The sequence below is a fragment of the Mus pahari genome, chromosome 5 (assembly GCF_900095145.1).
Source record: "Mus pahari chromosome 5, PAHARI_EIJ_v1.1, whole genome shotgun sequence".
NCBI lineage: Eukaryota > Metazoa > Chordata > Mammalia > Rodentia > Muridae > Mus > Mus pahari.
In genome coordinates, this window is record NC_034594.1 from 151,144,537 (window position 1) to 151,171,986 (window position 27,450).

General features: G+C 46.4%; 1 protein-coding gene across 2 annotated transcripts in view; it reads right to left on the reverse strand.

Annotated features, from left to right (window-relative positions):
• Window positions 1-241: 241 nt before the first annotated feature.
• The window catches only part of Smyd3 (SET and MYND domain containing 3), a 564,386-nt gene continuing 537,177 nt past the window's right edge, over window positions 242-27,450 (reverse strand). For both annotated transcript variants that reach the window (XM_021197509.2, XM_021197510.2), the window contains 2 exons: window positions 18,123-18,231; window positions 242-3,395 (listed from right to left, as the gene is read on the reverse strand). In XM_021197509.2, the coding sequence (XP_021053168.1) occupies window positions 3,294-3,395; window positions 18,123-18,231 (211 nt within the window). In that variant the 3' untranslated portion in view covers window positions 242-3,293. The remainder of the gene's footprint in view (window positions 3,396-18,122; window positions 18,232-27,450) is intronic.

A 27,450-nucleotide genomic window follows, 5' to 3' on the forward strand; every position in this document is an offset into this window, starting at 1 on the left:
ACTTACTGATCCTGGAACTCTCCAGGCCTGTGGACATTGCTGGTTAGCCAATTTAAGGTGCCGTATCACCTAGTCACTCTGATTCTGCAAGTGACCTACCAATAACAGAAACGATTCACAACCAATCAGCCCCGGGACAAACCAGGAATGTCCAGCTCAAAGTGCTGACCTACAGCAGTATGAGCTAAACCAAGTTATGTTCTGGGGCTGTTTGTTATACAGCATAAGCTAACAAATGCAAGTTCTCTCAGTATACATTTGGGAGGTCATGCAAGTTTTATTTGGCCTTTGTGTGCACATTTCCTGAAAACATCAGAATCATTTAATACATATCTGATGAATTGGATATAACTGGCCTCTCAAAAGGCTGAAGTCAAGGTCCTCTCAGAGTTACTTAGCAAATCTGGGGCGGGGTTCTAGTGCACCTGACGTCAGACTTCTTTCCTCACTCGTGAAAAGGCCTTCAGATGCCCACTATATGCTACTGTGGCTAGCAGAGACAGCACTGCCTTAGGGATGTGCTGGCTGCATGACAGCTGGGGCATGAGCAGGAGCAACCTTAGGAAACGGCCCTGGAGCTCAGGACACCCTAAACATGTCATCGTTTCCATGGCACCAGATGTTGGTCAGGTGGGTCCCAGTTTCCTGCTGTCAGCTTTCTTTGCTCTAACTTAAGGTCTACCCCTTCAGGCTCTGACAACCATGTGTCATTTTGACAGTGTCTTCTGCCTCCCTCCCTCGGAGGGCCACTATTATGGGTTCTGCCTTCACGCCCTGCACCTGTATCCCTGTAACAGAAGGAGTGGATGGGGGCCTACTATCTAAGAACCATTTCATCTGCAGCAGCCCCACCGGCCTGGTTTACTACCAGAATCTCACCGGAACAGGAAGGACCACACTGCTTCCAGGACCAGTGAGCCATACAAGGCTCAACTTATTTTTTTGGACAAGGGAAACATTTTTGTTATTTTTCTAAAGCAGAAAGATAGAGAAGCAGGCCAAGGGGTTGGGGAAATGGAAAAGACAACAAAAGCAGAGGAAGCCAGGCTAAGGTGAATGAAAACGAGAACACAGTTTACTACAGGGCAATAGAGCTCTGTGCTCCGCCCACCAGCACACCAAAGCACAGACTCAAGCAATTACAGAAGAAAAGGGGTTAAGAAGATTTTAACACACACAAAGAATTACAAAGCACAGCAAAGATTTATACAAAGAGTTAACTTCAGTATCTTGTCCTTTTTGTGTGAGCCTTACAGTGTTTTCCCAGTGATGTCGGAAATGGCCTAGACCTAGGATTTGAGATGATGGTTCCTGTGTTGGAGAGGCATTCAGGAGGAAATAACACGTAGTTATTCATTGCAGAGGAGTAAAGGCAATGTTTCAGAATTCTGCTTCTTCAGAACAGACTCAGGACAGACAAAATCATCCCGAGCAAAGCCAGTGAGGCCAGAGGCAGCATGGCACCTGATTGCAAGGCATACTGCAGAGCCGTGCCAGCAGAAACGGCATGGCCATAGATCAAGGGACCCGTGGGACCGAACGGAGAGCCCAAAAGTACGCCCGCAAGCATAGAACCAGCTCCTCCTTGACAAAGGTGCCCAAACCACAAAGGCTGTGTGGCTCCCTCTTCAACAAAGTGTGCAGGCAAGGCAGACAGCCACAGGCAAGACGGAAACTGAACCTTTTCACGATGGAGGGATCTCAGCTCATGATGGACCAAAGACCAAATGCAAGATCAAGCTGGGAACATGCATGGGAACACGTCAGTAAGGGCAATGGAGTATCGTAGAAGCTGGAATAAGTAATGGCTTTATGTGATTATAGAAGCGAAGGGATCAGAACCGAAGACGGACAATTACACTGAAGTTCTCTGTACAGCACACAAAAGAGCAGAGGAAAAGACAATCTACAGAACTAGAGAACTGTCTGCCAACCACCCTCCCAGTGAAGGAGTCATATCCACAATACATAGTATATTTATAACAGGTAAGGAATTAAAAAAGCAAGAATCTGATTACAAAGTGAACAACTGTTCCGAGCAGTCACAAATACACGAGGCACAATCAATACCATTGGTCATCAGGGAAATCGAAACTATGATGAAATATCATGTACGCCAGTTAAAATGTGATTAAAGCTAACAGCAAAGCAAGAAAAAAAACCTATAACAAATGCTGACGTGAACATGGAGAACAGGAACTCTCATATGCTATTGATGGGAACCTAAAGCCAAAGAGAGTATGGAGGAGGTTCATCTAAGAAGTTAAAAGAGTACCACCACGGGACCCAGCCATCCCACTTCTAGGTGTATGTCAAAGGGAAATTAAACCCAAACATACTTGCTTGACATGTCTACTGTGAAGCCATTCATAATCGCCAAGGCTACAGTTACCACAGGTGCTTGCCAATATGTACCAAGTACATACAAATAATGGGCTATTACTCAGCCATAAAGAAGAGTGAACCTCTGTCAGCTGCGGCAGAGTGGAAAGAACTGGAGGAAATTATACAAAGGGAAATAAGGCGGAGACAGAGACAAGTACTGTGCTTTCCCCCTCCTGTGTAAGAGTCAGGAGGGAGTTGGGGTGGGGTGTGAGAAACGGTGAACCATGGAGGCAGGAAAATAAACGAAGGCCAGAGTTCCTCAGTGACAAGTGGGCGCCATGTGTGTATATTCAGATATAGAAATATCACAGTGAACCACGTTAATAAGTACAATTAAGACATCTCAGCTAAGATAAAAGTACAACAATAAAAAAAATCTTGATATACACTTGTGTTTAAAAGTATATGTGAAAATGATTACTTTTATCCATTTACTTCTATATATACACATAGAGGAAACTTGAACATATTCTACCCTATTTTTGTTCTGTTTCTGGAACAGGATCTCTCTACAAGGCTATGCCTGTCTTGTAACTCACTGTGTAGACCAGGCTGGCCTCGAACTCATGGAGATCCACTTGCCTCTGCCTCTCGAGTGCTGCCTGGAATTTCATTGTTCTTTTGGAAAGTTCCTGTTTCCAATGTTGACATCTTAACCATCAAAACCACCCAAGAATGGGCAAAGCCAAGTTGCCAGTGTCATTTTGGACTCGTCTTTTGTATTTATTGTAATGGTTCTGCTCTATCACGAGTAAGACTTCTCACGACATGCCACATAAACACATTTACCCACATAAACACATTGGCAATTTCTCCAGGAGGTCCACACAGCAAATACCACAGAGCGTGTGACCTCAGTAAGGCGTTTGATGGAGGGTGCGCCACCTTCCCCGTCCTTCTGGGGGTCCTTAGGAGGCTCGTATGTTGGCATCACATTCTTCCATGAGAAGAATCAAATCTTCAATCAGGCTGTGTTCTCGGCCGTGGGTCACTTTCATAATGTCAAAGGCCTAAGGAGAAAGGACAGGTAACTGATTAATACCTCAAAACAGACAGGTCCCTCTCTGGCTTCTCATGGTTTCCAGAAGACTAGGAGTCCTGTGGCCCACAGGCGAGAAACCAGTCTTTAAGGAGTAGGCAGTGCTGTGGTTGACAAAGCCAGAATACAGGTGGCATGTGTGCTACCAGGGTGTTTAGAAGGCAGACTCCATACTGGGCATCCTGGGGCGGACAAGATCTTCAGTGACTATACTGATACACAGGGTTAGGTGGCTAGTGGAGGGTTTTAGTCATTCTCACAAAGGCCATTATGTCGAGCAAAAGAAATGGTGTGTTGCTTCCCCCACAACAGGCTTTAAACCTTTTGATTTTGTGTTGGGGGATGGGGGGCTATGCCTGTGTCGAGGTGTGCTTATGGGGGTCAGAAGACAAATGAGGGAGCCAGTTCTCTCCCACCCTGTGGGTTCCAGAGATAGACCACAGGCTGCCATTTTGGTGGCAAGCTCTCTCACACGCTGTGCTGTCTCGCTAGCCCATGGTAATTCTTTTTCTTGCATCTTACTCTCACCTCCAGGTTCTTAATGACTATATACAACACATGTGTATATATAGATTGGTTTTCCGAGACAGGGTTTCTCTGTATAGCCCTGGCTGTCCTGGAACTCACTTTGTAGACCAGGCTGGCCTCGAACTCAGAAATCTGCCTGCCTCTGCCTCTCAAGTGCTGGGATTAAAGGCGTGTGTCACCATGCCCAGCTTAACACACGTATATTTAACATTCTCTTCCAGGGATATGCTAGCATGGTGTTGACATTTTGACAGTCCCTTCCTCTGGCTTCCATGCTCAGCCTGTTACTAAGTCTTGACATTCAACCTCTAGAACTTTAAAAAAAAAAAATGGACAGAGCTTGTGAATCCTCCAGGATGAGAGCAGAGCAGAAATAAAGTCAGCAACCTAGAGGCAAGAAGTCTCTGCCTGGGTCACTAGCATTTGCTCCTGGGACAGCAGCTTCCAAGCCCTGAGGAAGTCCTAGCCAGATACAGAGGCCACATGTGGGCAGCTGTGGGTGACTAACTCCCAACAAGGCTTTAGATGACCCCAGAATCCAGGCAGAAGCCAGCCAGGCACTGTGGAAAAGCTGGAGACCCATTCCTGCTGTCTTAGGATTTTACTTCTGCAAACAGACACCATGACCAAGGCAACTCTTATACGGACAACATTTAATTGGGGCTGGCTTTCATGTTCAGAGGTTCAGTCCATTATCATCAAGGCAGGAACATGACAGCATCCAGGCAGGCATGGCACAGAAGGAGCTAAGAGTTCTACATCTTGTTCTGAAAGGAACTAGCAGAAGGCTGGCTTGCAGGCTGCTAGGACAAAGGTCTTAAAGCTCACATCCACAGTGACACACCTACTCTAACAAGGTCACACCTCCTAATAGCTCCACTCCCTGGGCCAAGCATATACAAACTGCCACACCTGCTGTGTTCAGTTCCAATTCCTGGCCCAGAACTGTGAACATAATCTTATTGTTCTCCACTCTCCTGAGTCGTTGGATGGTTTGCCACACATAGATGTGTGGCCCGAGCAGCAGCACCATGCACTGTTCAATGGGAGGCAGGATGTGAAGAGGGGAGGGAATCCAAAGCTACTGTATCCAGTGTGAGTGTGCTCTAAAGACCCTTTACAGTGTGGTGCTGATGGCTGTGAAGCACCAGGCAATGGGCTCCAGGACAACCTGATACCTCCACACCCCACTGAGGACAGGGACAGTAACTCCCAGAAATCACAGCCATTGTCTACTACTTGGTGCTAATCTAAGGTCAGCATGATTCACCCTTTACAGGTGTGGACAGCTCTGCCATGTCTGTGGATATTATTTCATAAACCACTCTTGAAGAGACACAGATATTTCAGTCTATGGGTTCGCTCCTGGTGCTATTATTGTTGTGCGTGTGTTTCTTTTACTTGTACTCTGCTAAGCATTTGTTGGGATAAACCCTTCTGGCTGCAGAGATTTTGGAGCTGGAAAGCACTGAGTGGTCTCACAGTGAGGCCCCTTTCTCTGTCCACGCTACGTTCAAGTCAGACACCCTCTCCTCCACAGAGAGGAAGACTGAAGGCAGGGCGAGAAAGCTTTAGACTGGTAGCTGCTGTCAGCCTGTGCTCCTGGCTTCTCCTCGGGTTTCTGTAAAGGTGTTCTCTGTCTGTCTGTCTGACGACAGAAGATGTGGCTACAGTTAGATGTTAGGAGAAAAAGAAAATTGAAAGTAGTCTGTCTACTGTCTGTTTGCTTGCCTGCTGCCTGCTGCCTATCTCTGTCTCTCCCTCAACCTGTGTGTGTGTGTGTGTGTGTGTGTGTGTGTGTGTTTGTGTGTGGTGGGGAGGCAGGAGACAGGGTTACAGATCAATGTTTGGAGAAAATAAAAGGACATTTGAAAATATCTCTGGACTAACACTGGCAGTCAGGCCCACAGGAGGGACGCAGGTACTTGTTTCTTGTTCATCTGCACGGGTCTGTCCTGCAGTTACTGCACACATATCCCAGGGCAGGGCTTGCTGGAATAGAGGGGAAGAGCAGGAGCTGCCCCACCTTGCAGGCAGCCAAGCTCTGGGAGAAGATTAGAAAGCAACATCTGGCCTCATGTTTTATTCTCTTTTCCCTGCTCTGCCCTGGGCCTTCTGCTGCGCTGGACATGCTGGGGTCTGAGACAGGGACCCGTATGATGGTTGTCACTACAGAGGATTCTGGATCAGAAAGAACCTTCATGGCAAATTCTCCTACTTGAAAGCCACTGTGGCTGTCTGGTCCCCTTCTACTTACCTGGGGCTGGTTGTGCTTGTGATTAGCAGGGGGTAAATGTTCTCTGCTAGAGCCCCTGCATCCCGCCTTGAGAAAGGGCTCAGCTGCCACAGCGCCCTCTGCTGGCTTGTTCTCACAGCTCCTAAGCAGGGAAGCTTTGCCTGCTGGCTGTGTTTCAGGGGTTCTCCACCTGGAGAGGGACCTGGGCCTCTCTGTAACTTGACCCACAGCCTAATGACAATGCCTGCTTCTTGTCACCCTGGCAGTGGAAGGTTGATCTGTGTTTTCCCAAGCATGTGTGTAGAAATAAGAGCTTAGTTATAATTAGTAAACAAGATTCTCTCTGAGTGATAGTCATATACAGAAGAGAAACTGAGAATAAGAAGAAAAAGATGGATAAGTTTGCCAGCGACTTCCATGTGTCTGAAGGCGTCAGTGATTTGACATGAACGGGCAGGCCTGGTGATGGAGGACGAGATCTGGTTGTGGAATGGGGCACCACTTGTGTCTGTCATGGTCCTGGGGCAAATATGTGCCTGGGATGGAAGGGAGCCCTGAATGGGCTCAGGTCACCCCGTTAGCTCAGCTGAAGGTGAGGACTGCCTCCTTTCACCTCGCCCCCTGCCCCCAAATGAAGGTGCAGTAAATCTTGGGCAAGCCAGAGCAATGGCAGCTGGGAGCTGAGGCTCTCTGCCTTCAGCACCTCCCAAATGCCGCACATGTACACGTCAGAGGGGACAATTCCAGTTTAATTTCCTGTAGTGGAGTATAAAACAGATTAAGGAAATTTAAACTGGAGCAGGCTTGGTTTGGGAAAAGCTTCTCTCTTGCCATTAAATTTTATTTTTTAATGGTAGCATTTAAAAGGAGCCTGCATGCAGTCTCGCACGGAGGACTCATTTGAAGCTTCCAGCGGGATGCGCTACACCCCCATACGGATTCCGAATGTTACACTGGAAATGGCAATGTAGACAGTCGGCCGCATGAGAGAAATAAAGAAAAGGCTCCCACGACACATTTCCATCTCTTCACATCTTTTTTTTTTAAAAAACGTAATTTTAGAATTGTGACCATGTATTAAATAGAATGAATGAGATCAAATTATGATTTAAAGCTGGAAACAATGTGGCTTTCTTATTAATTTTTAATATAAATATATTAAGTTTATCAAGGATCTCATATGCTTTCTACTGTGAGCCTGGGGAGTACAATAAATGACTTCCCTGAGCATGATTTGAATATGGATATAAAAATCAGAAGGAGAAGAAACACATGCTAAGAGCCCGTGTATCGGGTCACCACAGCGGGACACGGATGAGAGTTTCCTCCTTCTGTCCATCCCAAGATGAAAGCCCTGTGTGGGCTAGGGGAGGTGGACGTGGCATTCAGTAGGGGACATCAAGCAAATCTGTGCCCACAGGCCGCTCCAGAGCCACTGACTGCGGCAGGCAGCAGGACACACCAACGTCTCTGAGGCCCCATGTGAGCTCAGAAGCATCCCTGCAGACCCCACACCACTCTACACCATCCAAGACCCACTCTAAGCGTCAGGTATGCTCCAGGGCTATGCTCCAGGGAGGCTAAATATCCTTGGAGGGATCACCTGCTCACTCATGTACGCTACACTGACAGGCAGCTCCAGGGTCTAGGTCGGGGGCCCTTGCTGTGGGAGGGGCTCTGGCCTTGTCAGAGAGCTTGTGCCTATGAAGTCATCACAGAGGAAGCAGAGTGTTGGGGTGCCCACAGGAGGGGGGTCCAGACGTGGTCAGTGGCAGAAACCAGGCCAGAAAGAGCTGCTGTGTTGGGGATGGAGTGACGGTCCTGGGGTTAAGAGCGCTGAGCTATTATTCTTGCAGAAGACACCAGTGCAGTTCCCAGCACCCATAAATCAGCCCACAACTCCCTGTAACTTCAGTTTCAGGAGATTTAGTGCCTTTCTCTTACCCTCCATGGGCACTGCACACATATGGTTCACACACATACATTCAGGCAAAATGCACGCACATTATTGTGTTATCCTAATCTGTCAACATTTTAAAATATTTATTTATTTTATATGTCGAGTGTTTTGCCTGCATGCATGCATGTGCACCTCCATGTTTACCTAGTTCCCTCAGAAGCCAGGGGAGGGCAATGGATCCCCTGGAGCTGGAGTTACAGATGGTGTAAAGGTACCATGTGAGCGTTGGGAATTAACCTGCAAGAGCAGTAAATGTTCTCAACGGTGAGCAATCTCTCCAGAACCAACCCAATCAATACTAACACAGTGCCAGAGACTCTGAAGGAGTGGTGCTTTCCCCAGACCTTGTCATCGGATGAAAGTACACCTCTGGTTGCACTGTGCTGTGTGACATACCACACCAGACAGAGGTGGGGGGATGGAGCCTTGATTTTGTTCCAAGTACTGTTATTGATTTCTAATTTGATTCCACCGAGGCCAGAGCATTTATCTATCTCTTACACTTATAAACCATTCACATGAATTGATTATTTGTCTAATGGCCCAGAGTGTGTCGTGGGTTCTCCTGTGACGTGTGTTCTTTACATGCTTGTGAAGGGTGTCTCTTCTGCCTTTCTGGGTAGGGTACTTTATAAACACCACTAGTGGCAGTAATAGATTTCCCTCCCTCTTTGTCAATGTTCTGTCTAGTTGCTTTATGAAGTGTAGAGACAGGCTTCATGTACACTTGGAGTTTTCTGTTTTCTTTCAGGTCTACAGGTTTGGTTTGATTAGGTTTTGAGACAGAGCCTTGCCATGCTACCCAGACTGGCCTTGAATTTGCTAGGGTGGCCAGTCTGGTCTCCAAATAGTAATCCTCCTGCCTCAGCCTCCATGGTAGAGCTGTACCAGGCTTTGTCTGTGCTGTTTGAAACTGTGTGCTTTGATGCAGCTATGTTTAGTGTTGTTGCATCTGTGGGTAGACCGACTACATTTCCACTGTAGGTCCTTCATCTCTAGTAAGAAATCTACGCACCTGATATTAACATAGCCACTGCAGCTATTTGATTCTATTTTCACGCTGTATCTTCTCTTTTTACTTTCAGTCTGTCCATAGCATTATGCTTAAAGAGTCTCTTATAGACAGCACATACTTGGGTTGCTTTCAAATATATCTGCTCTACTAACTTTTTGTCCTCCAGAGTATTTAGACCAGTGGATCTCAACCTTCCTGATGCTGTGACCCTTTAGTACAGTTCCTCACATTATGGTGCCCCCCCAAACATAACATGATTTTTGTTGCTACTTCATAACTGTAATTTGCTACTTTTATGAATTGCAATGAAAATATCTGTATTTTCTGATGGTCTTAGGAGATCCCCGTGAAAGGGTTACTTGCCTCCCAAAGGGGCCATAACCCAGAGGTTGAAAACTATTGATTTAGATCATATATATATATATATATATATATATATATATATATATGTTTATATATTTATATAGGCATTTATATTTACAATGTAATTAATACTACATTAGTTTTACATTTTATTTTTTGTTTGTTCTTTCTGCCTATTTTGGTGTGTCTTTTGTTTTTTAGAATCCTCTTGAATTGCCATATCTCTTTTAATATGTCATTTAAAGGTCTATTTATTTATATAAGTTCTTGTGTGGTCTAGGCTGGCCTTGAACTTGCTATGTAGGTAAGAATGACCTTGAACTTGCCACCCTGCTGCCTCTACCTCCCCAGCACTGAGATTACAGGAGAGCACCACCACACTCATGTAATGAGATGCTAGAGATCAAAGCCCTGGCCTTGTGTGAGCAAGGCAAGCTCACTACCAACTGAGCCACACGGCCTTTCCACCCTGTAGTGCTTTTGAGTGCATTCCTTTACACGGCAGTGTTTAAGAAGTGGTTGTTTTAGACCACCCCTCCTTCCTCATTATAGTCTACTGGTATCTTCACTTTTACCAGTTGGAATCACAGAGAGCGACGTCCCTTCTCTCTACCTTTACCCTCAACCCCAAATCTAAGTATTCAGCTATTTCACCACAGACTTCTAGAACCACCTCAGACAGACACTTCTCACTTCCTTCAACTGTCAACATGGAAAACTGAAGAGACAGAAATTCTACTCATTCATACTTTTGCTTATTGTAGCCTTTCTTCCTGATGCTTCAAGAGTTCTTCCTCTGTCATTTTTCTTTTGTTTTCGAGGATTTAGGGTGGCAATTCTTTTAGGTGAGGCCTGATGGTGGCAAGGTCTTTTAGTTTTCCTACAGCTGTGAACAGCTTGGTTTCCTTTCCAGTGCTTGAACAATGTTTTTGCTGAATTTGGGTTTGGGGATTAACAACTCCCCCCCACACACACACACTTGAAGACAAGGTGCTATTCTGTAGGGTTTCTAGTGAACCACTCTGGTTCAGGTGGTTCTTCCCCTCTCAGCAGGGAATCATTTTATCCTCTGCTATGCTGAGTATTTGTTTTGGGTTTCATTTTTATTTGAGTAATGAATCTGGGTGAGAATGTCTTCTGGTTTTAATTTGGGGGAGGGGGGCATTTACTTAGCTTTATATCTCTTGCCAAATTCAGGTAGTTTTCCATCACATAGGAAAACTATTATAATAATATATGTAATACATACTTTAATATAGACTTTAAAAAACTTTATCATGTTAGTTGGCTAGTTTTGTGTCAACTTGATACAAGTTAGAGTTATTTGGGAACAGGAGTCCTCAGTTGGGAAAATGGCCTCACCAGATTGGCCTGTGGGCAAGTCTGTGGGGCATTTTCTTCACCGATGACTGATATGGGGGGCCATTGTGGGTCCTGAGTTGTATAAGAAAGCAGACAGCAATTCAGGAAGAACAAGTCGGAGCAGTTGGCTTCTGCTCCAACTTCTGCCTCCAGGTTCCTGCTCTAAACTCCTGCCCTGGCTTTTCTCAGTGTTGAACTTACAAGCTGTAAGGTGGAAAAAACCTTGCCCTCTTTGAGTTGCTTTTGGCTGTGGCATTTTGTCACAGCACTAACTGAGAGGACTATCCTTAGATGTATTGGTTAGCGGCAGAGGAACATCCATGCTACTGGGCAACCGTGCCTGCCATCCACGTGCAGAACATCTGCATCATGCTATGCTGAAAAGGTGTCCCTGCCACACAGCACGAGAGCACCTACCTATGCCTTCCCTACAGATCCAGGTAACCACCACCCTGCCTTCTGCTGTGAGCAGCCGTTCTAGGTGCCTCACACATGCAGAATCACACAGTACATGCATGTTGTATTAAATTAGGGTAATATCTTCAGAGTTCATCAGGGTGGAGCATGTGGGAGAGCATCATTCCTTTCAGGGCTGAGTAATATGCTTTTGTGTGTCTCTGGTTACCTTTTGCTCCATCGGCAAGTGGCCTTCTGATGCATAATGCTTAGAGTTAAGGTGAAGGCCATTTGTCGACCACTAGGTCTTGAACTCCCAGGCTTTTGTTGTTATAGTCAAGAAATCATTGCTAATCTCAATATCTTGATGGTTTCCCTCTTTTGTTTTGATCTGTTTGTAGTTTGAGCTGTTATGTTTCAGATATCTCGATCATTTGAGTTATTTTCTGTATATGGTTAGGTGAGTCTCACATCAGCCTTTGTATATGGACATCAGTCTCTCTGACACCATGTGTTGAGGTGACTGTCCTTTCCTTATTAAATGGTGCTGTTGAAAATTGCTTTTCCATGTGTGTGAATTTTTTTATTGTGCATTTTTATTGTGTATGCATTGGTCTATATATCCATGTTTATACTAGTAGCATATGGATTTGATTACTATCGCTTTGTAGTAAGTTTTGAAATTGGGAATTGGAATTCTCCAACTCAGTTCTTTTTTAAAGATTCATGTTGGCTATTTTGCTAGGGCAAAATCTCTTGGGTTTCCATGTGAATTTTAAGATTGATTTTTATATTTTGCAAAAAAAAAAAAAACAAAAACAATTGGCTTTTGATGGGAATGCATATACTACTCTGAGAGATGTTTACATCTTCAGTTTTTCGATCCATAGCATGAGATGTCACTTTATATTTTGATGTCTTTCTTTCATCACTTTGGTTAATTTCCAAGCATTTTATCATCTTACAAATGGAAGAATTCAATTTCCTATTCAAATGACTCATGAATGTTGATCTTAGATAGATGATACTAATTTGCTAATTGATTTATTAGTTACAATAATTTATATTATTAATTATAATATATAATGATTATATATGTTCTGTGTATGCATTTTACACATAAGATTTTGTCATCTGCCTAGTTTTTCTTTTCTAGCTTCGATGCCTCTAATATTGTTTCAAGTGTTTTTTATATTTACCATTTCTCTTCTCTCTCTGGGAGTTGAATGTGAGAAAGCTAACGTTACTAGGCATCAGTCCCCGGGTCCCCGAGGCCATGTTCAATTTGACTTTTATTATGTTTTTTCCCTGTGTGATTGGCGCTGAGTTCCTCTCTCCTCCCTTGCTTCCTGAATTTATTGGCTCTCAGGTTTCTGTGTGTTCCGTCACACCTTTCTCTCTTCACGTTACTTACTACAACTCTTGTTTGTTGCAATAGTGTTTATAATTACTCGCTGAAGCAGCATCTTTACAAAGGCTGTTGTGACATCACTGTCAAACGAGTCTAATGCATCTGCTCTCTCAAAGCTGGTATCTGTTGATCTATTTTAAAGATTAAGACTGGTTCTTTGTACGGTGAATGACTTTCAACTAAAATATAGACATTTTGGGAATCTGGATTTTATGCAAACCTTGTTCGAGCTGGATGGTCCTGACATCACTCTAGAAGGGAGTAAGGACAGCACCTTGCTAGTGACAGTCAGAGGCACAAGTCCAGGTTTCCCACTCAGCTCCTTGCTACTACTGGGTTTAGACTCTTTGATAGACATTTGTGCTTGTTTTCTTTAAGACAGTTTAATCACTATGCATCATTTTTTCTTTTACTTCCTCTTTTTAAAAATTTGATATTAAAAAAGTGGTGTGTGTGTGTGCGCGCGCGCGTGCATGTGTATGTAAATGCATGCACACATGCACTCCATGCACATGAGTACTGATACCCACAGAAGTCAGAAGAGGGTGTTTGGATTCTCTGAAGCTGTTACAAGAGGTTGGATGCCTCCTAAAGGGGGTATTAGGAACTGAACTCAGGTCCTTTGGGAGAACAGCAGGTACTTTCAAACACTGAGCCATCTCTCTAGCCATATCTCCTCTCTTTCTTGTTTAAAAACGCATACCTGATGTTACTATTTCCTACTGGAATTCAGTCGGCGACACTCATAAGTACCAGAGCCAGGGGCTCTGATGGTACCAGTGGCACTTACAGCCTATTGTGTCTTCACGTCTCTTGTCCTCTTTTCCTCCCTCCCACTGACCCACATGCCAAGTTGTGACATCACGTGCAGGTGGGCCAAATGTGCTCAAAGAGTCTTAGGCGCTGAGGGCTTCTATACAAGACTGTAGGTCTATTCACTTTCCTCTGGCAAGGCAGGGGCCCTGATCAGATTCCTGATTGTGAACATGAACACGGAGATTAAAGACTACTGTAGAGGGACAGGGAATGGGAGGAGGAAAATTGCATGCCCTGGCTGTTGAGAGGGGCTGGGACACAGGGTGCAGACTGGAGCAGAGGCCAGCTTGGTTGTGCTGTGGAATCTGCCTGGATGAGTGGGTGTAACCAACAAGTGCTCAAGGGTGAAGGGAGCAATTTCCAGACCCCTACACCTGAACTTCCCGTCTGAGACCAGGCAAAGCCAAACAGATCCTCAACATGAGCGGAGGAGAAACAAAGTGAACCTGGATCTGGGTTGTAAAACAGTTACCCAAGCAAAGGAAGGCTGACTGTAGGACAGCTCCTGCTGGTCAAGTACCATGAGCAAAGGGACCAGCCTGGGACCCAGGTCAGGGAGGCTACAGCAAACGATCCCATGGGAAAGTCTTCTCGAGATACCCGGGTGAGCAAGGTTGTCCTTGATGGCCTAGAAGTCAAATTAGTAACAAAAGCCTTCCAAGGCACAGGACAAGAGATGAGAGTAGAGAAAGCACTGTGCAGGGAGGGGCTGCAGAACTGACGGCCCTGTGGCGGTCCCGAGAAGAGCGTTTCAGCTGAGAGGCAAGGAGAGAGAAGCAAAGGACATCAGAGCTCGACAAATGGGGTCCTTCTGCAGGGTCCTAACACTCGGTGACACACTCCTGCTCCTGTTTCTGAAGGTCATTTCTGCTTCATGCTTGGGCTTTGAAATCCCTATTCCCAGGCTTTGCCCAGCGCATCCATCAAAAGAGGGTAGCTGTTACAAAGGAAGAAGCAGATGGCCTCCTTCCTGCTGTTCCGGTTGCCTGGATGCTAAGGAAAGAGAAGAAGGAGAAAAGCTTTTTGCTGGAAGACCCCAGCCTGCACCTGCACTCAGAGGCCACAAACGTTCTCGAAGTCCTGTGCTGGTTTGGGTCATCTGCCCAGAAATAGTCATGAGAAGGGGGTGTGCTGCAGACATGAATCAAAGAACAGGCTCTGCTGGGGCTCCTAATGTTCTTTCTTCATTAAGAAATTCAGTCCACTCCAGTGTGACTTTGTTTGGCGGATGGCATATGTGTCTGTGTTTGGTGCCATTGGGGGACACATAAGATATATCAGTCCCTTGAGGAACCCCCACTCCCTTTGGGGGGTAACACCCTCAAAGGGAAGACCATGGTGTAACCCCAAACAGTAAACATACTTAATAAGGTTCTCAGTTAACAGGAGCACAGTCTTCCAGTGCTTGAGACTGGCAGGCAAACCCGCAACACTGCCCCAACCACTTCGGTAAACTCTATAGAAGAGTGATCCTCTGGAAGATAAAGTCATAATTGGAGAGTCTAAGTGCCTTGCTTCAAGTTACAAAGCTACATGGTTGGACTAGAATCTGAGCCTGTGACCACCAAACCTGGCACCCCCGATGCTCTACCAAGTTGCCAGGGAGCAGATCTGCTCCTGAGTTACTCCTAAGAACATATGAGAGGTTTTGGGATTTGTTTAATGCCAAACAGTGTTTGGAATAAGACTAGGACTTGTCTAGAGTCAAACAGGTACCTTGGCTGAGAGCATGTTTTAAAGTCCAGCAGACAGTCGTATGTCACCGCAGGACAGTCTTCATTTGCTCGGCGCTCATACTTGGGCTTACTTCTGGTGCCAAGGGGAGGATATGCTGGGCAGATTTCCAACAGAAACTTCTGGATGATGTGTGGTAACCTCACAAGATGAGGGCAGGGTGACAAAGGACAGTTTCCACTTCAATAGACTAAGGGCAAGAGGTGTCACGGGCCACATGACAAGCATCAGAGGTTCCTGGTCATGGCCTACATCTTCCACAGAAGCCACACCACCTACATCCACACCGAGTCGTCTGTGTGGATTGGCTCGGGGTTGTCTTTGCAGCTGAGGGCGTTTGATGTTCCAGCTGAAGCTTTACGGAGAGAGCAGGGATTCAGTCCCCGGCCAAGAGTGGAAGAATGCCAAACGTGCTCTCAGAGTTCCCCCACTATTAGATAGGTGTGGCCCTTTCAGAAGGTATGGCCCTGTTGGTGTGACCTTGCTGGAGTAGGTGTGGCCTTGCTGGAATAGGTGTGTCACTGTGGATGTGGGCTTTAAGACCCTCATCCTAGCTGCCTGGAAACCAGTATTCTGCTAGCAGCCTTCAGATGAAGCTGTAGAACTCTTAGCTCCTTCTGTACCATGCCTACCTGGATGCTGCCATGCTCCCTCCTTGATGGTAATGGACTGAACCTCTGAACCTGTAAGCCAGCCCTAATGAAATGTTGTCCTTATAAGAGTTGCCTTAGTCATGGTGTCTGTTCACAGCAGTAAAACCCTAACTAAGACACCCACCTTTCTTCTAAAATCACATTCAGGAATTCAACTAGGCTTGAAGGCAATTCTAGATGTTGTGTTTCCAGAAAGCATCTTCTACTTAAATGGGACAGTTGAGAGAAGGGAGGAGCCTTGCAACCCAGTGTAGATTATAAAACCCTTTCACATGTCTGTCTCCTCCAGTAAAATGTAAGGAGAGTATTACTGGGTCTTACTCAAAGTAGCAGCAGCATTTAATCAACAACTCGTGGTAAATTAAGCAGAATATATCAGAACTGGCTGTGTCTTGAAGAGAGGTTTTTGCACATATCCACCTTAATGTTTCATTTTCCAAACAGGAATAGAAATACTTTTCTTGTTTTTGACATATTACTATTTTTTACTTAAACCTTCACACAGCAGAACATGGTGTCATTTGTCTAGATGGATGGACTGGTTGACGTATACTTGACCAGATAAGAGAAGGGGCAGTTTTCGAGACTGCAGGAGGTTGTCCTAACATTCATCTGGGGAAGATGCAGGAGAAAGAGAAAGAAGAAGAGATGTGGACCTCCAGGAAGCCCCAGTTGTTCCCATTGGCTGATGGCTGTTGTCAATTAAAGACAATGTGGCTAGTGTTCAATACAAGTTGGCATTAAAAATCCTTTAGGCATTTATCACCTTTCTTGTCCCTTTATTAGACACTCCCTGGGAAGCCTCACTGCAGTACTTGATCATTCTACCACAGCTCTCTGACACAAGAGTACTGGGGCCCAGAAGACTCCCTTCAGGTATCAAAGGCTCCCTGAGAAAGCCTATAGTCTAGGTCTCCTATGACCCACCAGTACAGGGGCCAGATTGGCACATGACTGCCGTGTCACAGCAAGGGGATGTTCTGAAGTGTGGGAATGTTAGGCCAGAAGAGCCCTGGGCTCTTCTTAAGAGGGTGAAACTACGTGCCCCTTTAGCAAAGTATCCAGCACTAACCCAGGCCCTCCATTTCATTTTCCAACATGGACTGCTAAGATTGTATTGACCTCTCTCATTCCTTTCCCTCCCATTTCTCCAACGACAAATACATTTTTGGGATTTTTGCCTGATGCTGAACTAGCTACAAGGATGGCAGTGATGAGTTCCAGGCTGCTGGGGTTGGGAAGGGCACCCCCCAACACACACCCACATCCACACCCACACTCCCACATGTATGCACCCCCCCCCACATACACACACACACGCACACACACTAAAATGTTGAATGTTCTCCACTGGCAGTGCTGGCAAAGAGTTGTAAGAACCAAGATAACAAAAAACGTTAGAGCTGAGCCCTGAAGGACCAGTAGCGTTCTGAGCTGGGAAGTATATTTAAGGTAGAGGCTTTGTAAAGACCTCAAAGTTAGAGAGTCAGTATTGACAAGAGCCTGTCCTGGCAGTGGGGAGGGGAAGGGGGAATGATACAGAGACTACAGACTGATGGGCAGGTCTCACCTACCGCAAGAAGAGACACTGTGCTCAGAGGATGTGGGGAAAGGGTGATTTGCAAGCACATGTGTACTGGTGTTCTGAGACTCACACCAGAGTGACTGTTAAAATTGTAATGATTAGGGGCCTGAGGAGATAGTAGGATAGGTTAAGTTTTTGTCATGTGAACATGAAGACCTGAGTTCGAGGCCTAGGAGCCGTGTTAGAAGCTGGGGCTAGAGGAGCAGACCTGTAATTCCCAGTGCTGGGGGTGTGGAGACAGTCAGGTCTTGGATGCACACTGGGGAGTCAGCAAGATCCCATGTCTCCCCCAAATAAGGTGAATGGCTCTTGAGGAATGACACCTAGTTGACTTCTGGCCTCTTCATGCATGTGCACATGCCTGCACACACATGTGCATGCACAGGTACACAGAATACATAATAAGCAGGTTGCATCTATACTGACAGTGTAGAACGAATTACATTTGGGTACATTTATCCCACAGAAATTGGCAACTGTTACAAATGTTTTTAGAGACGGCTGTTAAACATTTACCAGCACACTTGGGCATGTATGCACCCACACACTAAAAGCAGAGCTTAGCAATACTGAGTAGAGAGGCCTGGCAAGAGCCAGAGGAAGGTACGCCGGGCCGAACCCAAGTCTTGGCACACTCACCAGCCTCAGATTCTTCATGGCTTGGGGAAACATGCCTTGATGGAGCTGCAGCTTGCCAACTTTCATCACTTGCACACCTCTGACGGGATGGCTTCCAGGGAAGAAAATCCTGGAAGAGACCAAAAGGCAAACCGTGACGGTAGCTCTCACCTTCGCAGTCGGTATTTCACTGGAAGACTGGGACACAGGGGAAGAGCTGGCTGTGACTGTTAATGAGCTCCTGTAGGGAAATCAGCTTGTGATCTAGAAGCCAATATGGAGATGAGATGATATATAACCTTCTTTCAGATCCCCAGAATACCTCCTGCATTTAGGGTGGGGTGAAGAGCCATCCACCTGGCCCTGTGCGTTTGCATGGAGAGAATGCTGCACTGCGTTTTGGAGTATGAATCTGCTCCTGGTCCTCCTCCATGAAGCTGCAACATCAGCCCAGCTTCATCAATATATATTTGTGGGATAAATGAAAAAGATCTGCTACAGGGGAACATGTAATCATGGGCTGCCCAGGCTCACAATGAGCAGCTCGAGCAGAGAGGGCACAGGGCTCGGATTATCTAAGAGATGTCGCCAGAGACGGCCACGTGATCATCCATTCAGGCAAGTGGCTCCCTCCTCTGGAGGAGCGGTGCTGGAGGCATGCCTGGATACTTTCAATATACATTTGCTGGCTATAAAGGGATGAGCATTTCTCTTGATGCCAAATAGATGCTGCCACACCTCTGCTGCAAAGCCCCTCAACTGAATCTTGGTTATAGAGCACATCATGGTCCACCTTTCCTACAGCTCCTGTGTGCTCACTTTCTCTCACCAGTGGTGAAGGTGCCCAGTCTGTAGTGTGTTCCCATGGTAGCCAGCACACAGAAGGAACACAACTCATTCTTGAAACCTTTCACATTGTCCTGTTCCCCCACCCCCATTTCTGTAATAAACTATCCTGGCAAAAGTAACTTAAAGGAGAAAGGGTTTATTTGACTGATGGTTCCAGGCGACAGCCCATTGTGGCAGGGACTTGTAGAGGCAGGAGTTTGAGACAATTGGCAATGCTATGTCCAACCACAGTCAGAAGAGGAGAGCAATAAATTCATACATGCTACTGTTCAGCTGGCCCTCTCTATTATGGTCCAGGGAGATGACCCTACCCATTATTAAGAGGTCTTCTTCCCACATCAACACAATCAGACCTTCTCAGAGGCTAACTAAAGGCAACCCCATACAGGTGTGTGCAGAGGCCTATCTCCTACCTGTCCAGTTGTCAATTAATACTATCATAGGCATATAGCATAGGAGGGGTGTGGTGACAGATTGGAGAATGAGGACTCAAGACTGTATCGTTTCATTTTCGATCCCACAGTATTGTCTCTTCTGTCTCCCACAGGTTCCAAGACAGTGGTTCTCAACCTTCGTAATGCTGCAACCATTTAATATTCTTCCTCATGTTGTAGCGACCCCCAAACATAAATCTATATTCATTGCTGCTTCATAACTGTGATTTTGCTACTGTTATGAACTGTAATGCAAATATTTGGGGGCGATAGAGGTCTGCCAAAGGGGTCATGACCCACAGGTTGAGAACTGCTGTTCTAAGCAAATACTGAGCCTCTGATGCCCATGCAGGATTATGTTCAGGCTCGAGGGGAAATACCACACTGGAAAGACATGAGCATTTCTGTCAGGACCCAGTGATCCCGCCAGACATGGATAAATATTCATACAAGAGCAAAAATAACATTACAGGAAGGAGAGTGCTTTCGTGCCCTGTGCCTGAATCCTTCGAGCCATACATATTCAGTTCAAATTTGTTGACCAGAGTGGAGGGAGAAAGTGACACAGTGGTTGACTGAGAGAACAAACTGGTGGCTGGGTGGCTTGGGGAAGGTCACATGGGGCAAGCTGGCTCCCAGGAACTTGGAATGGAAGGATGGGTATGTAGTTAGACAACCAGGGAGTGCAACCAGGCCGTACTACTGATGTGAAGACAGGAGGACCTGCCTTTGTCCCAAGGCCACAGAGACAGTTCAGGAGCTTACCTAGACAATGCTCACCCTGTGTGGCTCAGCTTCAGCTACCCTTTAACCGAGAACCCACTGAATCCATACTTAAGCCCTCCTGTGTAACAGATCTTCAGCACCCCATTCCCCTGATTCAGTGCCTCTCTGTGAAACACAATATAGAAACCTATTCATTCATGCTCTTAAAAGGGAAGATTGTTGACCTGGGGGCAAGCACTGTGCCACAGAAGGCGGACCGTGCCTCTCTAAAGACCCAGAAAGGGAGAAGGTAGAGAACAAAGCAGCAGACACCTGGGTCCCCAGTCTCCTTCATCTCTGATGTACGCTATGAGGTCAGTCGCTTCACCTCTTGTCCCTTACAGAATGAACATCATTATGGAGTTGGATGGAAATGATTTCCCGATCCTCAGACAAAAGGCTTAAGTGCAGGATGCCATTATCAGAAGGTAATTGCCCCGGACACGTTCCCTGAAAAGCACACCTGGATTGGGGATTTTATTTTATTGCTGTGAATATGGTATAGTTAAATTTAAAGGCCAAAAAGTAATTTTATACTAATAATCTCTCTGCTAAGTGGGTGTCTGTCATGTCAGTGAGCAGAAGGGAAGAAAATCTGGTTCTGTGATAGCAGAGAAAGTGGTGCATAATTACGCCATGATGGGTACCTGCCTCGGTCACGGGAAGATTAAAACCTGAGTGGAGGGTGAGCAGGAGGCTCCTATGGGGAGTGGGGGACGCCCACACACAACTTCAGTGTGCTGCCTCAGTAGGAGGCTGCTGGAGACTTCTGTTCCTAGAGGCCTCCCGGCTGACATGTGACGTCAGACTCAAGCTCGCTGGTTGGAGTAGCATCCCAGGAGCTCTGAAGGAGGCTTAATCCTGCTGGGTGGCCCACTTGGGGTGTGGCCTTCCTTATCAACCTGCAAAGGGAAGTAGTGAGAGAGTGGGGGAGTCTGCTGGTCTTCTTCACCTACTGGGTTATCAGATGTCAATCATGGATGCACAGAGAACCTGAAGGTGTGCGGGGGTGGAACAGGAGCTAGGGTGTCAAAGCTAAGGGGAGTCCAGTGTTTTCAGACCTCTGCACAGGTCCAAGGCATATTCTTATCCTTGGCGAACACAGAGCCAAGTTGAAGAAATGAGGATTAAGTCACAACACCAAGAAGAGCATGAGTGTCCCTCCCCACTCCCAACACAGGAGGTGGGACCACAGTGACTTGGGGAACAGCAAGAGTGGGCTGGTTTGGACTGAGGAGAGGATGGGATGTGGGGCATGGGAAGGGGCGGGTCATTCTACCAATAGTAAGGGAGGCTGGATGCAGATATGGAGGGGAGGTGCCCTCGGGCCAGGCTACCCACTGCAGACATATCTAGTTCCCAAGTCTTCCTTTCAGGTGACACTCTATTGAGGAGAAGGAAAATATATCACCAGGTAGGAAACACAGAGAACTAGAAAGGGGGGGGGGGAAGGCCCAGGTGTCAAAGACAGTGGCTGCCGTCTCAAATCCTTAAAAAAGAAGGCTCTGGGACAAATAAGGTCAGAGTTCATTCAACAGGATCTGGGGACCTGCTGGGAGATAGCAGTCGCAGGTGACCCCACCCCCTCCCTGATTCAGAAACACCTCCACAAAACACACATGGGAATTACAGAACACCACAATCATTGGACAGGCCAACCCTTCTTTCTATGGGGACAAGGTGAGCCATCTCATACCCCAGAAGGCTGGGCCTAGGATGGAAAAGCTGCCCTGGTGCTGTGTATGAGGGGGGCAATGCATCTGCACAGGGGGTGGGTGGCTGGCGGAGAGGCATATATAGTGGCTTTAGTTCCACCAACAGGCACATACGGTCTTGCTGCTCTCAGGTTTCAGCAGAGGCTGAGGGTCAGGGAATTGGACTACATGAGAATTCAAAAGGCACAAAGAGAAGCCTTCGCTGGCAGGATCTCTGCCCTGTGCCCAGTGCTCTCCATGTGACACGGCCACACTGGCACTGTCTCGGCGGTAGTGAAACTGTGAGATTTTACAGGGCAGGAAGAGACAGTTCGTGCTCCGGCCTGTTTGCAAAGCCTAAAGTCAAAGCGTTTGCTGGTCCTAAAGAGAGAGCTTCACCTGCCTGTAGGAGTCACATCTCCCAAAGAACATACAGACCTAGTTGTATGGATGTTAGCTGAGAAATCTGGAATAGTGATGGGGCTTGGGGAAAAAAAGGTTTGCAACTTCTGAAAATATGGTCTGGGGAAAAATGTATCACCAGGCGAAACTGACAGAGGACAGGAGGGTGGAGAATCTTCCAGTGGCAGGTTAGGCTGTTGTGAGATGAACACACAGTCACTGACATGGGAAACCAGACATTGAGTACTGTCTGAGGGGACATGGTTGAAATTGTTTTGCATTTACCTATACAGCATCCTTGCCAAACCAAACAGAAACCAACAAACCAAAACAGAATCTAATGGAGCCCATAAAATTAAATTCCATTTTATGGGAAACGTGAGTGATAAAGGAATGTGTAGAACCATCAGGCTAAGTTCAGAGTGTGGGAATCCACAGGACCTCGGCACTGGGTCCTTCACAGGTCATGGCAGGAAAAGAAAGAGATGGAGGTGGGGTGGGGGTGGGGACAGTGTGGTGGGGAAGAACGGTTGAGATTTAAAGAGACTTAAGAGATGTAACAAACACACAGGCCTGATGATGCATCCTGATTCAAGTAGGGCAATGGTAAAAAAGGCCCTTCTCAGATACTGAAGGAGATCTTAACATGAGATACACTAAAGCTGTAAGGAACTGTCCACCTGTTTTATATTAAATGATGTAATGTCTGAGATGTGACTTAAATATTTTCAGCAGAATCCATTTTCCCAGCAATGGTGGATTAGCTTGCTTCAGACTAACTTGTGCTATAAACAAGGCAAAATGATGAAAATATTTTTGAGACCCCGTGTGAAGATAAGACAGACCATGGAAGCTGTAGGCTCCTAAAGACTCATGACTGTGGAAAAGACTGGAAGCTTGGGGGTGTGCACCTTGTGTGAGGAGCCACTTTCCCCTGGGATGCTTTGAAAAGAGAGCCAGGGTCAGGAAGGCCAAGTAGCTGAGCATCATCAAGGACAAGGATGCGCAGCAACCTACACTGATGACCAAAAAGGAAGGGGTGTGTGAGTGAACCCCAGGCTTTCAACAGCAGCTCCCAAAGGGCTACATCCTCGGAATCGTGTGGTCGAGCAGGAACAGAGCGGCCACTACCCAGAACGAACCACTTAATGTACGTCTGGCCTGAGTTAAGATGATGCGTTTTCGCCTTGATGGCTAGCAGCTGAGAGATACTTCTGTGAGTTACACAGCACCATGCAAAGCCCGTCATCTCTTTAATTTCTCTGTACAATGAATGCTCTGTGTCCAGCAGAACCATAGCCAGGTGCAGGGGGAGGGCACTGTCAGGAAACTGAGAGAAAGGAAACACAGACGTGAAACAGAACTTTTGTACTACAATATTTAGGTTCTGAGAGACTTTTGAAAGAACTATAATAAGCCAGGTGTGGTGGTACACACTTTTAATCTCAATACTCAAGATGCAGAGGCAGGGGATCTCTGTGAGTATGAGGCCATACTGGCCTACAGAGCTAGCTTCAAGACAGCCAGGGCTATGCAGAGAGACCCTGTCTCAAAAAAAAGTTATATGTTTGAAAATTTAAATAACAAGAAAGAATATTAGCCAAGACCAGAATCACATAAAAACTGGCAATGGAAACTCTAGAAGTGATAATGCAATAATTTAAGCTAAGATTACTCCTGGCTCTGGGTCTTGAACTGGAAGCAGGCCAGAGTAGTGTATTTATCGTCATTCACAGGAGGGGAATGCAGGCTAGCTGGAATCTCACAGGAGAGAAAGAAGTGGGTAGAGCAAGGACTGACACATCAACCCTAAGAAACCTCACAAATACTAAATGACAGCAAGACACAGATTCAAACCCACAGCACCCTGAGGACAATTCACCAGTGGGAGAGTTGGGAGGGAAGATGGTGGCCATCCCAGAAGCCTGTGGAGTGCAAGTCATGTACCCTGAAGAAGTGCGGCACATGTGTTATATAAAAGCGAGCGCTTAGACAATACCACCCCAAAGACATTTGTAATTATTTTGTGAGGTTGATAACCTGACGTCAAAAGCAGTTATTAAAACTCTACCTTTTACAAAGAAGAAAGGAGGGGAGAGAGGGAGGGAGGGAGGGACGAGAGAGAGGGAGGAGCAGAGCCCTGTCACCACATCAAGTCTCCAAGGGTGCTGGACATTCTGAACCGCAAATGGAAAGACAGACACAAGGAGAGGGGCAGAGCGTTCCTCCACTCTCTTCCAGTCACTGGTCCTGCAGCTAAAAGCTGCAGCTTGCACTCAATCCTGAGAGACTTGGCTTCAGGATTCAGCAAGCATCATGGGGAACAGGGACAAGTCACAGACTCCTCCTCTGCTCCCCAGGCTCTGTGTAATTTAAAGCAGCTGTTGTATGGAATTTATTTATGCCTGTGTGACAGGGAAGCTTTGATTTGTAACAAATAAATTTTTTTGTTGTTCCCTACCCCCAACAGGAAAGGGCCAGAGAGGAAAGACAGACCACACTGCCCAATGACCTCATGTAACCCACACTGTTAGCCCAGAAAGCTGCTAATCCCCAACTGGATTGACCCTGCCCAGTGTCCCCTCCACCCACAGCTCCAACAGTGGTGAGGAATTCAGCTGTGATTCCTGCTCGTGCCTCCATCTCCCGATACCCTGTGTCTGTGACATGTGCTACCAGTGTCCCACGCAGCCCAGAAGGTCCGATGTGTCTCTGTTGCCTTTGTGCACTTGCCTTAGTATGAGAACATTCGCAGAGTCCACACTGTAACTGGGCCTGACAACATTACAATGAAGACTTTCTTGGGTTTCTTTTACTCCGTAAAATTAGTAAGCGGGACCATTTTTGCGCACAAAAATATCACTTCTCACATTTCACGTTTCTCGCACCTTGCCCAAAAGGTGAGGGCTTCCTTTTACCTCACGGTTCTGATGATTAGGAGCCGTATGCATAGGATCCACTGTTGAGATGCGTCTCTAATTAGATACTGAGAACCCGAAAAATCTTTTTAGTTAATCTAGATGGCAGAGACTTATTTGGGGAAGCCGTAAATTAGAACGAAGGAGAGACCTGGGCTGAAGCAGCTCGGTAACTCTGTCACATCACCCTTGCCCAGGTGTAAAAAAGTGACAGGCCAGGCCTGGGAATGCGTACAGCAATGTTCAAACACAAATGCCTGCATTCTTAGGGCTGATAAGTATGTGGTAGGTAGTTTGCAAGACGTGGGAAATCACTTGACATTGCCAGAGTTAGAGAGAGGGAAGGGGAGGGGGGGCAGAGAGAGAGAGAGGGACAGAGGGGGAGACAGAGAGAGAGAGAGAGAGAGAGAGAGAGAGAGAGAGAGAGAGAGAGAGAGAGAGAGAGAGAAGGAATGATCATTGTGTAAGAGGGGGCAGAAAGACTGTAGTAGGAACCAGAGGTGACATCTGAATCACCATTTGCCAGGCCCCATAGGGCCACTGCTGCACATATGAGCTCAGTGGCTGTTTAACTGCAGGCTCCAGACCTGTGCAAAAGCAACCCAGTCAAGTCTTAGCTTGGAAAGGGGAAAGGCTCATAAGGTCCTGCCACTTGCCCAGGAGCTATGGGCAAGTGGTGGCTGCTAGTGGAGTTTTCCTCAGGGATGTGATCCTGGAGATCTTACCCATATTCCAGCTGACAGTCCCACACCTGTGCCCAGAGGCTCACGGAGTCAACTGGTCTCAATGGGTTTAAAACCAGAGGTCATGAAGTGGGGAGGGGCTTGGGGTTGGGGTGAATCTGAGAGAAATTGGAAGTGGAGAATAGAGGGGTGGATTGGATCAAAACGCATTGTATGCATGCATAAGATCCTCAAATTTAAATAAGGAGGGAATTTGGGGGCTGGAGAGATGGCTCAGCAGTTAAAAGCACTGACTGCTCTTTCAGAGGTCTTGCGTTCAATTCCCAGCAACTACACGGTGGCTCACAACCATCTGTAAGGGGATCTGATGCCATCTTCTGGTGGGTCTGAAGACAGCTACAGTGTATTCATATACATAAAATAAATAAATAATTCTTTTTTTCTTTTTAAAGGAATTTCAAGAGATAAAATAAAAATAGAAATTAGCAAGTCTTCCAAAGGGTCTGGGGTTTGATATTTCTTTATAGAACATGAACTGAGAGCCGAGCGCCCACTGCTCTGTCTGTATTTGTAGAGTTAAACCACCTCGAATGTGTTCCCTGTCTCACCAAATGTACTGGTTTCCTCTCCCCTCTGCCGAACCTACTCATCCTGTCCCCCACCCCACCTACTAACACCGTGACACAAAGCAGGAAAACTGCCCCACAAACCTATGGATCTCCTGGGAAACAGGATGGCATTCCAGTTCACCTTAGTAGCTTTCTGGTTAATGCTCCTAACTAGCGGTGACAGGATGGTCCTTTGCCTGTCCTTTGCAGGTTTCAGATCTTGCGGTGCCATTTTAAGATGTGAAATGTCTGGGGATGTCTGTAAATGTTTTTAAAGGGCCAACCATGATAACGAATTACACAGTGACTGTAAGCTATTAAAACCTGGAGAAAACATGGAAATGGGAGTTTTACCAGGACCTCTCCTTAGTTCTCTATCTTGTTCTTCCTTAGTATACAGGCAACAAAGGCCACTCTGAGGTCGAGCGTAACCACAGAAGCCCTCGGGATCTGAACAGCCACATGACTACCACTCTGACATCACTTTCTATGGAAGAGCTTGTGAGCAGAGTTCTAACATTTGTTTTCTGGGGTTTAAAAAAAATGTTTATTTGAATCTATTCAAATTTGTGAAACTTTGCGTCTGTTTCAGGTCTGAGAGCAGGTTAGGGACCACGCTTACTCCTTCTTGGAAAATGATGTAAAATGTGGAAGTTAAAAATGCAGTAGGCACTAGGGGACAGCAGTAGAGGGATTCCCTAAGAAGCGAGTAGGGTGGTAAGACCTTGTGGCTGACAGACAGAAGAGCAAGCCTGGCATCTGCCAAACCCAATGGGATCTAACAGGAAATCCTCCCTGATCAGCAGGGGGCAGGAATCAATAGCTGGGATACATATGGACAACCCTCTGTGTTGTGATGCTGAGTGAAAGAATAAGGCAAATGTGGCTGATGATGGGATGGATTCCCGAAAGGGGTAGTCTCTGGATAGTCCATCCTTTCATCTTAGCTCTAAATTTTGTCTCTGTACCTATATCCTTTCATGGGTATTTTGTTCC